The 14247-nt window shown below is 37.8% G+C and overlaps 1 protein-coding gene across 1 annotated transcript in view; it reads left to right on the forward strand.

Moving 5' to 3' along the window:
• The window catches only part of LOC150089862 (ankyrin repeat and SOCS box protein 14-like), a 119439-nt gene that overhangs the window by 24924 nt on the left and 80268 nt on the right, over nucleotides 1-14247 (forward strand). The window contains exon 4 of the mRNA XM_090368868.1: nucleotides 2819-3079. Within this exon, the coding sequence (XP_090224994.1) occupies nucleotides 2819-3079 (261 nt within the window). The remainder of the gene's footprint in view (nucleotides 1-2818; nucleotides 3080-14247) is intronic.

Raw genomic sequence — 14247 nt, forward strand, 5'->3', positions numbered from 1 at the left:
CTCAGTGAGCAGCATTCAGAAAGAAATCTAGATACCAGTTGCGAAAAAGAATTGGTAAGTAATAAGTAGGGAGCTTGTTTAGAAGACCTTTATGCAGAACATTATCAGAAATGTCAAGAGCAATTGTTCGAGTTTTGCCAATTTTTTTTCCATTGAATTTCTCCAAAGATGAATAAGATTAGCTAACAATGGATCGATTGACACCAGTGGAATCTATATTGGTGATCATTAATCAGTCTGGATAGTTTAAGAGTTCGTGGTTGATGAAGAAATCCTTTAACCACCAAGAAGTTAAGTGCGGTGGGTTGATTTTTTTTTGGAAGGAAGGGATTTGTCATCACTCTTTTTTTAAGGAACTGGTTGGATATGAGAAAATTTCCAAGCAGAAGGAAAAATACCAGTGGAGTAAGAAAGTAGGAGTATAAAAAGGTGACACAGAACAGGAGCATATGAGAAATAGGAAAATTCATTGCCCACAATTACCCACCACCACAATTCATTGTATGCACAATTCATAACCCAGTTCACCTGGAAAATTCAACCTGATTAAAAATATTGTGTAACCTCTGATTATTGTGATTATGTTTGTAAATCGATTTTTGGTTCTATTAAATGGTGATTCTAATAAGTGAATCTTGTCCACAGGCTACAGATATGAAGATATAATGTATTTAAATATGTATAAATTTAAACCTCATTACTCAAGTTAATAAAATTAAACTACATTCGGAAACCAGTAGAATGTTCACAAGTAAGCAAAATGAAATTTTTGGTAGTAATCTGTAAAATACAATTGCCGCCAAACAAGATTTAACAGTCATGTTCAGGTAAAAAATTGATGAAATATATATCGCTGTCAATTACAACAGATTTTGAGAGGGTAATGATTAGTGCACACAAAACAGAATTTCCCAATGCCAAACACAGAGGTTTTTCTATTTTCCACAGTGTATTTTTCGTGCAGTTCAGAGTTGTGGGTTAAAGCAACGATACAAACTGGATGCAAATTTTGGGTTAAATCTCCATATGTTGGCAGTAATTGCATTTGTACTAGCACATACAGTAGTAGATGTGTTTGAACTATTGTGTGAAAATGCTCTCTTTCCTTCAGAAGCTCAAGAAGTTGTTGATTACCTCAAAGCTACATGAATTGGACATCTCGATGGAAGACAGTGACAATGACCACCACAGATTTTTACAATCTGGAACTTATATGACACAGTTTACCCAAAACCAACAATTCTGTTGAAGGGTGGCATAGAGGGTTTGAAGAACAAATTGCAGTCTATCATACAAACATATGGAAATTCGAGTGTATTAAGAAAGAACAAAGCTTAAATGAAGTGCATTTTGAACAATATATAAAGTTTGTTTGTTTGTTATTTGGTTTTTAGGAGCATTAGCAACTGAGGCCATATGGCTCCGGGGATATGCGGTGGTCATTCCCCGACCTTTCCGTATCCTCCGTATTTGGTGGTCACGGGCTCGAACCCCGGTCTGATCAAGAAGCATGTGCTACGCACTGCTGCTCCTGCCCACCTGGCTACGGAGGCACCTTAATATATAAAGTGGATGTAGATCACAAAAACAAAAGAAAAAAAAATTTTTTTTAAATATCGTGATTGTGCTGAATGAGTGAGAAAAATTGTGGAAAACTGTGATCCAAACAATATTATTGATTACATTTAGAGGTATAGCTGATAACATTTGCTATTAAAATATAAATATTAATTTATTTTGATTTCTATTATTACTCTGTTATTGCTAACAATATATGTCTGTGGGAATTTAATAAAAATGTTAATTCCAATTAACATATTTCTTTGTATATCTAGAGAGGTGATATTTTCCAGGCAGTGAATTGTGGGCTATGAATTATCCACGTGATGAATTGTGCATGATGAATTGTGAGTTAACTTTCTGGATACAGAGCAATACCATCAGAACCCAGAATCTTCTTGTATCAAGATTGTTCATAATTCTTCTAACATATTTTTTGTGGAAAGGCCAAGGAAGCATTGAGTGGAGTGCATAATAAATGTAAGGAGGTGGTTTACCAAGATTGCAGATAAAAAGAGTTAGAAGGAAAATAGGATGCTAGTAAAGTCAGCTTTGTCTTTAGCCGAGGATGTAATAGAATCATCAGGTTGTTAACAGAGATGCAAGTATTGATGGACAGAATTTGTAGCCAATAGCATTCTTGTCTAGGTGGTAGTTGAACAAGTTTTCTATTCTTAGTCTGTTCAAAATAGAGTTTTGAGTGATTAATAAGTGTTACAGTTGTTATGAGCTTTAGTAGGCAGAATAATAATGTTTTACAATTGTTGAAATCTTTAGTATATGCAGAAAATGAAGATGGAGATTTGGATAGATGCCAGTTGTTATATGTTACATTCTTATCTTGAATAGCCATTTTCTTCTGAGATGTAACTGCAAGCAGTGCTCTATAGCTAGTTTAGGTGTATCAGTATATGGGCTTTGTTGAATTGGATCTTTATAGTTTGGTTTTAATTTAGTGATATGACTAGTTGTAAATGCCTCTGGTCTAAGTGGCTGTGGAACGTAAACAGAAAATGTATTTTATGCCTTTTTTTTTTTTTTTATTACAAAAGTTTTGTAGATGAAAAATTTTTTTTGTTACAAATGTAATAAGATGATAAACATGTTATCTGATATAACTATAAATTTAAAATATAAATTTTACCATTTATATTTTTATATATTTTTCAAATATTTTATAAAAATTTCTTTATTTTTGTATAAAATTTACTTTATTATTCATTATAAAAATATGTAACTATTAATATTTTATTCATAGCAACTCGCATAGCACACACTGATTTAGTTGAGCTCCTCATTGTTAATGGTGATGCTGATCCAAATGTTGGAGATTGTAGTGGATGGCGGCCACTGCACGAAGCAGCAACACATGGTCATATAGGTATGCTAGAGTGCTTACTTAAGGCCAGAGCCAAAATTGATGTGCAGGATGAATGTGGAATGACACCAATATTTACTGCAGCCCAACATGGTCGTGAAAACTGCTTGGAAATTCTTTTAAAAACTGCTCAAGAAAGAAGTAAGTTATATTTTTATATCTTTGTTGGAGCAATATGGCCTTAGTTGCTAATGCTCGTAAAAAAAAAAAAAAAAAAATATCTTTGTTAATGTTTTAATTGAAATTAGAATTCACTTACCTCTTTGATCCCTGCTTCAACAAGATGGGTGGTCCTAGATGGGTAGGCCAAGATCAATCGGCTAGTGGGTTCGCCTGCAAGGGTCAACCATGTCGATGCCCTGCCCTTTCTCTCATAGTCTGAGAGACAGGATTCAGGCTGGCAGAGGTGCACGTATAGCATTTGGGTAGCCCTGGCATTCCATTTGGGCTCTGTGGTGGGTGGGGAGCTTGGGCACTGAACAGAAATGAAAACCAATATGAATCCTGATAAACTAAACTTTTGTTTTCTTCTGGAGGCCCAACATGGCCCCTACCTGAAAATAATGAAAAAGAAACAGACAACACCATTTCAGCAAATAGGCCCAGAACTGAAACAATATCAGGCCCTAAACATAGATACTTGATAATCCATTCTAATGGAGAAAAACTCATAGGGAAAATGTCACCCTTCTTTATCCAGAAGTGTGACATTTGGAAGGGCATTAGCAGGCTTCCCTAAATTGGTAAAGTGGCTACATTCTTGGGATATCATTGTTGAACCAAGTGTGACAAACACTCTGAACACCTCCTCAGAGCAACATCTATTGGGGGAATGCCAATCATGGTAATCCCCACCCCCAAGACACTCAACTCATCCTAGGCGCCTCCATAGCCAGGTGGGCAGGAGCAGCAGTGCATAACACACGCTTCTTGATTAGACTGGGGTTCGAGCCCGTGACCACCAAATACGGAAGATGCGGAAAGGTCAGGGAATGACCACCGCATATCCCCGGAGCAATATGGCCTTAGTTGCTAATGCTCCTAAAACAAAAACCAAATAAAATCAACTCATCCTGAGGTGTGATCTCTGAATGGGATCTCTTCCAGAAGTGTCTGAAGAGGCGATCTGTTCAGAATTAAAACTGCAAGGAGTGGCAGCTGCATAGCGAATGTTATATGTAGGGATGGGAATCGAGTCCAGTTAGAAAAAATCATCCTTACTTTTAATATGCCAACATCACCTAATGAGATTAAAGCTGGCTACTGAACTACACAATATGTCCATATACTCCAAACCCATTAAGGTGCTTCAAGAAATATGGACATTCACAAATGGCCTGCCATGGTGCCCTTGCTTGTGCTTGCTGTGGTTCACAAGACCATGAAATTACATTATGTAAAACTAAAAAACCCACCTGCATTAATTGTCAAGTCAAGCACCCTGCAAACTCTCAAGCATGCCAGAGATGGAAAGAAGAGAAAGAAATATGACTTAAAGTAGAGTTAAATATCTCGTATCAGGAGGCCAGAAAAGCAGTTAAACCAGTAAATGGCAATAAGGCAACATATACTGAAAAGATTGTCAAGTAATGTTTTATAGGTGCTCAAACCGAATTGACTGTACTACCAAAAGAGTCATGATTGTACTATCAGAAGAGTTGCACCTATCACTGCTATTATTTACTGGTTCAGAAAAACCAGCACAGAAAACTCTGTCAGCTGCTACACCAATATCTATACCTTCTTGTGCCAGTAATACAAAGTCGAGCCGAGCAGTAATGTAACAGCACAGGAAACCCAACTGCCAAAGGCAGTACAAAAAAAAATGGATGTTGAAACCAAGGAGGTACCTGATGAAACTGTCTTGGGGCTCTTTGTAGAGGAAGAAATGGACAGGGGACAGCTCCATACTTCCCCAAAAATGATAAATCCAGGACTGAAAAAATTAAGCACTCAGCACTTTGGAAGCTGATCGACAGATCAACCACACACAAGTAATGGCTAACTTCTTACAGTGGAATTGTTGTGGATTCCAGCGAAATGCAGAAGACATCAAGGCGCTTGTACAAAAGCATGAACCAACCTGGTTTTGCTTACAGGAAACTTATCTAAAGGCAAATGATAATGATCCCACCATGATAATATCATGATTATTCATAAGGATAGAATTGTGGATGGCCATGCTCGTGGAGGAGTTGCTATCCTCATGGGCAACCAGACCCCATTTCAGTCTTTGCAACTTATAGCCAGCATAGAGGCTGCAGCAGTTCACATTATGGTGCAGTTTTTATTAACAGTCTGCTCCATTTATTTTCCACCTGGGACTAACAACCCCCAGAAAGACCTTGATGAACTTGATATGCAGTTGCCTCCCCCTTTCTTACTTCTTGGGGATTTTAATAGGCATAACACTCAGTGGGGGTAGTGCTGATATCAGTGGAGGGGATGAGTCAGAGCATGTGCTCACTGACAGTGACTTCTCCCTCTTAAATGTGGACACAAACACCTTTTTCCAGATGCCTACCTGTACGTTTTCTGCCATTGATCTTGGAATTCAGATTGCATAGCAGCAAAAAAAGATGCAAAACAAAGCCTTGGGGGATATTCCAGTGATATCCTACCACAGCTAATCTCATAGCTTTTAAACATGTGTGTGTGCCAAAGTGTGTTTTATCTGACATCAGAGCCCAAAAGAGTCTGGATCCATTTTGCATCTTCTATTGGCTGATATTGCAGCTAATTTGGAAATAATTTGGCTGATAAATCAGCAGCCCTGGTGAATAATCTCAACCTGTCAGTCCCCTGTACAGACTACAGGCAAGTAATCCTTAGTAAGTTACATTACCACTTTGCTTATTGGAGGCTTGAAGTGGTAAAACCCATGTTTGGTCTCTAGAGCAAAGTTTCCGGCATCCCCCTCTCCCCATACTTCTCCTTCAACCCATGCACGGTACTAAGTACTATAGGTTTTGATACCTTCGTGTTTGGGGTTCTCATAAAAAAAAAAAAAAAAAAAAAATTCTCAGTGGCAAGATTTGTGGCACTGCAGATTACAAACAAACTTGATCAGATTAAGTCTGTAATCAAATTATGGCATTTTGGTCTGCACAGGGATCATAAAGAGGAAGTTGTTTTTGCTTGGCTCTGCATAGGACACAGTCATCTGACACTCTTTTCTGCTGAAGGCTGATGACCCTCCTATGTGCAAGCAATGTGACACTGTTTTTATCTGTTAAACATATTTTATCCGAATCTACCAGTTTTAGAAATGCTTGTTTTACTGCTTTTAGCCATCTAACTGAGCATTATACACTCAGTCAGATTTTATCAGACAATGACCATGTGTCAGCAGTTTTTAATTTTTTACAAGCCATTAATAAGTGTACACTTATATAATATCAACAATTTGCTTTTACTTTATATTGAATTTTATTTATTGATTTTGTGTGTGTGTGTGTGTGTGTGTGTGTGTGTGTGTGTGTGTGTGTGTGTGTGTGTGTGTGTGTGTGTGTGTGTGTGTGTGTAACCTTTCAACGAGGTAACCTTTTTAAAGGTTACCAAAATCTTGACCTTTTTAAACTTTAACTGTGACTTGATACCTTATAACCCTAGTCATTTTTGTGCAATAAAAAACCAAAAACTAGCCAACCTAGTAGCAGTTCTGGAATTGTTTTCCCTGGATAGAGTGGAGAGCATCTTGAGTTGCATCAGCAACCTTGTTCACTACAGAAACAACAATATTTTACATGTTTCATTTTTGAAAAAAAAAACATCAAATTGTGTAAAGTCAGGTAAGTAAGGGAGGGTGGTAGTACAGCAGTATGTTTAGTGAGCTTTTGTTGCACAGAAAATAAGCTGTGTGTGTGGGCGCAAAGCCATGCAGCAACTTCCAGTCATTTTCTTTCCAAGCTGTTCTGGAATGCTTTTTCTGAATTGACTCTTGTATTCAGCATAACACCTGTAAATATCTTTTGTTATTAATATGCACAATGGAACCTTGAGGAATGAATCTGTAGTGCACAATACCACAATGATTAAAAAAATTTTTTTTTTAATTTTAACATCACTTTCCTCCTTTTGACATTTCATGCCAAAATTTTTATTGATTGGAGTGAGTGAGCTGATTTCTAAGTCAATAATTCTTGCTTTGTTCATAGGTCTCTGTTATCCCGTGACAATGGCTGTAAGGCCATTATCACTGGGGGATCAGGATTATTTTCAGATGCCATAATGAGATTACTAGAAATTGTCCCTTACTCGTTGGGTTTAATTGGTAATCATTTCAGGTACTACATTACTGATATGTTAAAATTATTGCATAAACTACTGTGTATTTGTGTCATACAAAAAAATATGCATATATATATTGTCCAGAGACAATTACAAGGGCAATAACTGAAGTCATGAGTACAAGTCAGTTTTGTCCTAAAAACAAAAAAAAAAAAAACCAATGCATATCCATTTTTGCCACCAACATGACCTACTCCCAATTTTCAGTTTGATTCAATGGATAACCGATATTAGCATGCACAGGCATTTTGCTTTTATGAATCATATTGGACTGTAAATCTCTTCTTTTTTAACATATTAAAAAACTAAGAACATTCAGCAGAAGTTAAACATTATTCAGATTCTTTCAGCAGCTTTGTTGGGGGAGCCAATCCTCTTACCTTGTTACTGTTATAAGAACCTTGTTCTTGAATCTGAACTCAACTACTGAGCACCACTGTATAGTTTAGTAAGACTCAATATCCTCTGCTGACTTTTGATTCCATTCATGAAAGCACAAAACATATTGCCCAAAGTGTATACCATACATTTCATACCTCGTGTATAAAGTGAAGCATGTGACCATCGCCTCAGTACAGTACCAAAACTGCCTGCATTTTAATAACGGTGCAAATACCCCCCCCCCTTTACTTCTCCTTGGAGCAAGGCTCCATTTCCATGTGATTTATACCTTCCATAAATGGGAAAAATCTGCTCTACACAAAGAAATTTCTTGCAACTGCATCATGCTGTAGTAGATCAGTTTCCCAACTATGTCATAAGTACATACAATACATGTGTTGGATTAGCAACAGTTTTCCCAAATTAACAGTAGTTTTCTGCTGAGCTAACAGTAATTCAAGTAAATCTGAAGTATATTTCTCTATCTAAAAGAGCACAATTTTCTCACAGTCTTTATGTGCATTCTATACCTTGAACAACACCACGATTATCACCCAGTTCTAAAGAAGATGACCATCTTCTCAAATACCTTAATTGAACTTGGGAGAAGCTCATACTTCTGTTGGGTTCTGGGATGTGTGATTCCCAGGCATTGAATTAGCTCATAATGCTACAAAATTGGCTGTCTCAATACCCAATGATAATTGTAAAGTTTCACACCAGTAATCTGAAAAAAGCTTTCACACCAGTAATCTGAAAAAAATGCATGCCTTAGTTGTAATTCTGGCAAAATCAGTATAACAACCGCATTCAATTATCAAACCAACCCTTGAAGAGTGGCCTTCAAGTCTCAGATCAAATCTTCAACAGGGGGTAATATTAGCTTGTCTGTGAATGGGTCACAAATATTACCCATGTTTATTTTTCAATTGAGGCAGTCACACTTCTAAAATTATTAGAAGGAATGTTCAGAATTGGGTAAAATTTATTTATTTTATCTACCATTCCTTTTGCTCATTCCTTCTAATAATTGGTCCACTCCCTTAACTCTATTGTCTCACATTGATTGATTAGAAGTATTTGTATGCGACTGCTTATGTGTTAAGATTATAAGAACCCATGTCATCTCTGTGACACAGCACTTATGTTCAGTCATATGATTGAATTCACAAAATTTGCAAGAGAACTACCATAATCTCCTCACTCAAGACATAAAAATTCCACACTTCTCACTTTTGGATAATGAAATAGACATCTCAAACATTTTCACTTTTCTAAAAATGCAGGCGCCTCCATAGCCGGGTGGACAGGAGCAGCTGTGCGTAGCACACACTTCTTGATTAGACCGGGGTTCGAGCCCATGACTACCAAATACAGTACAGAGGATGTGGAAAGGTCAGGGAATGACCACTGCATATCCCCAGAGCAATATGGCCTTAGTTGCTAATGCTCCTAAAAACCAAATAAATAACTTCTAAAAATGCTGCATACTACTTACTTTAGCTGGAAAACCAAAACTCAGTTTTTGATAATAGTTTTGCAAGTTTATCCTGTCCTTGAGCTTGATAACCTACAATTTATCATGTGTATGGGCCATAGAAGCTGATGTACCAAAAATTCCCCCCCCCACAAATTTAATTTCTTAAAGAACTAAAATTAGGCCCATCAAGCTCTCAGCTGCCCACCTTGATGCCAGAGCTTGTGCAAATCGTGAATTATGGCACTTAGCACACTGTGGGCAACCACCCAGTTGTGACCCAATGTAAACAGGGGTCGAGGTGTGGCACCTACACCACACGGAGAAATGTCACCTCTCTGTATTGCCAGGCAATACTGGGATGACTCTCATCAACTGGTGCAATAAGTAAGGTGGAACCCATGTTTAGTCTACAGAGCAAAGCTCCAGTAAATCCTTCCCCATCTCTTCCATCATGCAGTATGATTGATGTCTTTTGAGGTGATGATGGACACCATGGTGAGATCCTCTTTTCCTTACATTATGAGGGTACAGCTGTAAACTGGCGTTTGCAAGGCAACAGCTAGTTAGTACTTTGGAATGAACCTGTTGGCAACTCTCTAGGAGAATTTCGGATCAGCTAGTGTATAATCTTACTGCCTCTACTCTGCCAGACTGACTAGAGGGAGTCTGAGTAGTGTGTATGTGGGGGGGGGGGCATTGTTGAGGCTACATTATGTCAAGGAGCTGGGTATATTCTTACCATGTGTATGCCGTATCTAAAAATTTCATTACTTCATACAGCATGTACCCCCCCCATCTTTCCTTACTACCATATACACCATGAATTGTCAAACTAATAGAGCAAACTTATCTGCGAAAAGATCTAAACCTCCCAAATACTTTCTAATTCACTTAACAAATATATGTTATGTGGTCTCAGTTCTGATCTCAACGATGTCCATTTCCACTTATAGTCTGCGAAGTCCCATGTACTTTTTCTGACAGAATCTCAGTTATCGGTTGATTCAACCACTGCTCATCTCAGATGCCCGAATTATTCGCTGTATAATTTCCTTCACTTCAAAGGTGTTACTTATGCATATATCCATTCTGATATTCCCTGTCAGAGACTTAGTAATTTGGAATCTACTCTTTTTGATCTTCTCTGGCTTAAAATCTCTCTCTACCACATTCTGTCAAATTCATCTGTTGCCTCTGTCGTTCTTCCAACTCCACTAATCACTTGAAACTCTTTTACTTCCTCTCTTTGATTTCTCCAGCCCCAATTTCCTAACAGTGAGGTAATTTTCCTTGGTGATTTTAATGTTCACAACTCCACCTGGTTTCTATTTTCTAGTCACACAGACCGAGCTGGTCTAGATGCTGAGGCTTTTGCAATTGCTAACAACCTCACACAGATGGTTCGTTTACCTATCAGAATACCAGACAATCCTACCCACAGAGCCAACACGCTTGATCTTTTTCTCACAAACAGCCCTGTTAATACATGGACAAGGCGAGTGATCCGCAAGGCATCTCAGATCACAACTTGGTGATGGTCTCTCCTCCAATGGAGCCGTTCTCTCATGGTCTTTCTCAACCTCATGTTGTTCGGCATTACAAGAATTCAAAATTGGATTATCTGGGAGATTTCTTTTCTTCTTTTCCTTGGTCGGATTATTGTTTCAAATCTTCTGACATCAAAGTTTTCTCAAATCATGTCAGTGAAATTATTTCTGTAGGGATGAAATCCTTTATTGTACACTCCACCTTAAAATCTCTTCCCTTTATCTAAACCTTGGGTTTCCAATAAATGCACTAAGGCTGTCCAAGAGAAGAATGTTGCATATTGTAATTGGCTTGTTTCCAAATCTCCAAGGTCATTTTCTGCCTACATCAAAGCTCACAACAATTGAAAAGCAGTTATTAATAAATCCAAACTAGATTTTGAGTGGACTAAAAGTAGAAAACTTGCTTCTTGTCCAAATGGTAGCCGAGCATTCTAGTCTTTTGCCAAAGCTATTGATTGCAACTTTTGCCCATCTCTGTTCCCACCTTTGTCTAAACCAGATGGTTCTATTGCCACTTCAGCCAAGGATAAAACTGACCTGCTAGCAACCTATTTTCCTTCCAATTCATGTATTGATGACTTTGATAAATCACCTCCCAGTACACTTCATTCAAAGCCTCCTGTGGCCTTCCATCAAATGGATGTCAGAAGAATTTTGAACAATCTTGAAGCTAAGAAAGCTCCAGGTCCTGATGATATTTCTCCACTTGTGCTCAAAACCCGTGCCGCTGAATTTACAACTGTTCTGTGTCGCATTTTTTTCACTTTTTTATTCCAGAGGTGTTTTCCCTTCTGCTTGGAAATTTGCTCATATCCGGCTAGTTCCTAAAAAGAGTGAGAAATCCCTCCCAGCCAATTATCGTCCATTTGCAATTACTTCTACTCTTTCTAAAGTAATGGAGAAATCAATTACTGCCAACTCTTAAACTATCTAGAAACCTTCCATCTGATCAACAATTGCCAGTATAGATTGATTCTGTCAGTATTGATTCACAGATAATATTCTGGCTTATGTTACCTATCTACAGACAAATTCAATCGAAAAGTTTGGTGAAACTCAAGCAGTTGCTCTTGACATTTCAAATGCATTTGATGAGGTTTGGCATAAAGGTCTTCTAAATAAGCTTCTATCTTATAACAACAGTTGGTTTGCCAACTGATTTTTGTAATTGAGTGTCCAGTTTTTCTCTCTGACCGCTGACTATGGGTGATGGTAGATGGCACTTTGTCTTCTAACTTCTCCGCTAATGCTGGTGTTCCCAAGGTTCAGTTCTTTCTTGCACTCTTTTTCTCTTGTATATTAATGACCTTCTTCCATTGACTGGAAATCCTATCCATAGTTTTGCTGATGATAGCACATTGTTTTCTACCTTCCAGTTTGAGAAGCCTTACCCTGCACAAACAGCTTCAACTTCTCAAATATCCACTACTAATTTCTTAAATGCTGATCTCCAGATATTTCTTCAGTGGGGTAAAGATAGCTTAGCTGATTTTAATCCTTCTAAACTCAGGAGTGTCTTATATTTCACAAAACGAATTCTGCTCCTATGCTTATCTGCAGTGACACTATTTCTATGCAAGATCATATATCTTACTCTGACTTCAAATCTCTCTTGGCATAAGCACATTACAAATATTGCTTTTTCTCCATCTAAAAAACTGGGTTTTTTTCTGTCGCTCTCAGCCTTACTTTTCTTTCAAACAGCTGTTCATTCTGTACAAATTGGAAATCTGCCCTACTGTGGAATATTGTTCCCACATCTGGAGCACTACCCCTAAAACCTCTCCCAGGCTCCTAGATTCCATTAAAAAGAGGACAGTTAAGTTAATTAATGACTCATTTCTAACAATCTCTCCAATCCCTGTCTCATAGACATTCTATTTCTGCTGCATGCATTTTCTATGGATACTTCCATGGGCACTGTTCTTTTGAATTGGTTTCTATAATTTCCCCCACTCTCTTCCACAGCAGTCCAAACACATGCCACAACCAGTTAGCATCCTTTTACTGTCCAGCTTCAAACTCACAGAACCAACTTTTCTTCTTCCTCATTTATTTATTCTATCTCTGTTTTCTGGGACAACCTTTCTTCATACGTATTTCCTGAAAATTACAGTCTACAGAAGTTTGTCTAATGTAAACAAATATCTTCTTGATTAAAGAGGCCTGTGCGCTCTGGATTCATTATTATTATTTTGGATTTTTACTTTACACAGAGCGAAATGGAGACAGAATAAGTAATGACAAGTTTAATATTAATTGGAAAACACTCATATATTAAATTAAATACATACAAAAGCTTTCAGTTAGTTTGCTAACCTTCATCAGTCAAACTGACAGTTAAGGGTGTGGAACATGAGGGCATGTATTGTCAAACAACGTTTGTCATTGTTTGATGCATGTTGGCAACATGGGTCACAGCTACAGGCTTCAACATCCAACAATTAACCATCACATCATGCAGTACATGACTGGCAGTACATGCCCTTGTGTTCCACACCCTTAACTGTCAGTTTGACTAATGAAGGTTAGCAAAATAACCGAAAGCTTTTGAATGTATTTAATTTAATATATGTATGTGTTTTCCAATTAATATTGAACCTGTCATTACTTATTCTGTTTCCGTTTCGCTCTGTGTAATGTAATAATCCAAAATAATAAATATCTTCTTTCATCATCTCAATCTCCAACCCATGCACGATACTAAGTACTATAGGTTCTAAAACCTCTCATGCTTGGGGTTTTCATAAAAAAAAAAGAAGTTTATTCCTGGGACCAGACAACATGGTGACAAGCCCAAAGGGAGAATGCACTAGCCTCATGAGGGAAGAGGAACTGTTTTTGTTGAACTGGTCCAGGGTAAGTCTGCTGGTACCAAAAGTTAATGATGTTGTAGAACAATTATCCTCTTTTTAAGGGTACGAAAGGAGATATTGTTGTACATGTCAGCACTAATGATATTAAGAATAGGAGATCTGAGGAATTACTTAACAAGGTAATGAGAAAAGTTGTGAGTTATGATTAAATTTGTCTGTGTCTGCAATTTTGCAGTCATGGTTTTGTTAAGGGGAAGTCTTGCCTGACCAATTTGATTGGATACTATGATGCAGTCACAAGAGAACTGGATGCAGGGAATAGCTTTGATATTATATACTTGGATCTTAGAAAGGCTTTTGATTCTGTTGCACATGGAAGACTGCTACACAAATTGGAGCAGTGTGGCATTGGAGGCAAATTGCTGCTATGGATAAAGGGGTAGTTGAGGGGGAGAAGACAGAGAGTGGTAATCAATGGACACTGCTCATCGTGGACTAATGTTATTAGTGGAGTCCCTCAGGGCTCAGTGTTGGGTCCATTATTGTTTTCTGTATTTATAAATGATATTGATGATGGTATATCAAGCTTAATGTCCAAGTTTGCAGACGATACAAAGGTTGGCAGGGTTGTCAAGGACACTACTGACACTATGCTGCTGCAACAGGATCTGGAAAGGTTGAGCAGATGGGCTGAGAGGTGGCAAATGAAGTTTAACATTGACAAATGTAAAGTACTACACATGGGAAACAGCAACCCCAGAGCAACATATCAGCTCTGTGGTACTACACTGA

This window comes from Mastigoproctus giganteus, chromosome 2 (assembly GCF_048544385.1).
Source record: "Mastigoproctus giganteus isolate SK-2022 chromosome 2, ASM4854438v1, whole genome shotgun sequence".
Classification (NCBI taxonomy): domain Eukaryota; kingdom Metazoa; phylum Arthropoda; class Arachnida; order Uropygi; family Thelyphonidae; genus Mastigoproctus; species Mastigoproctus giganteus.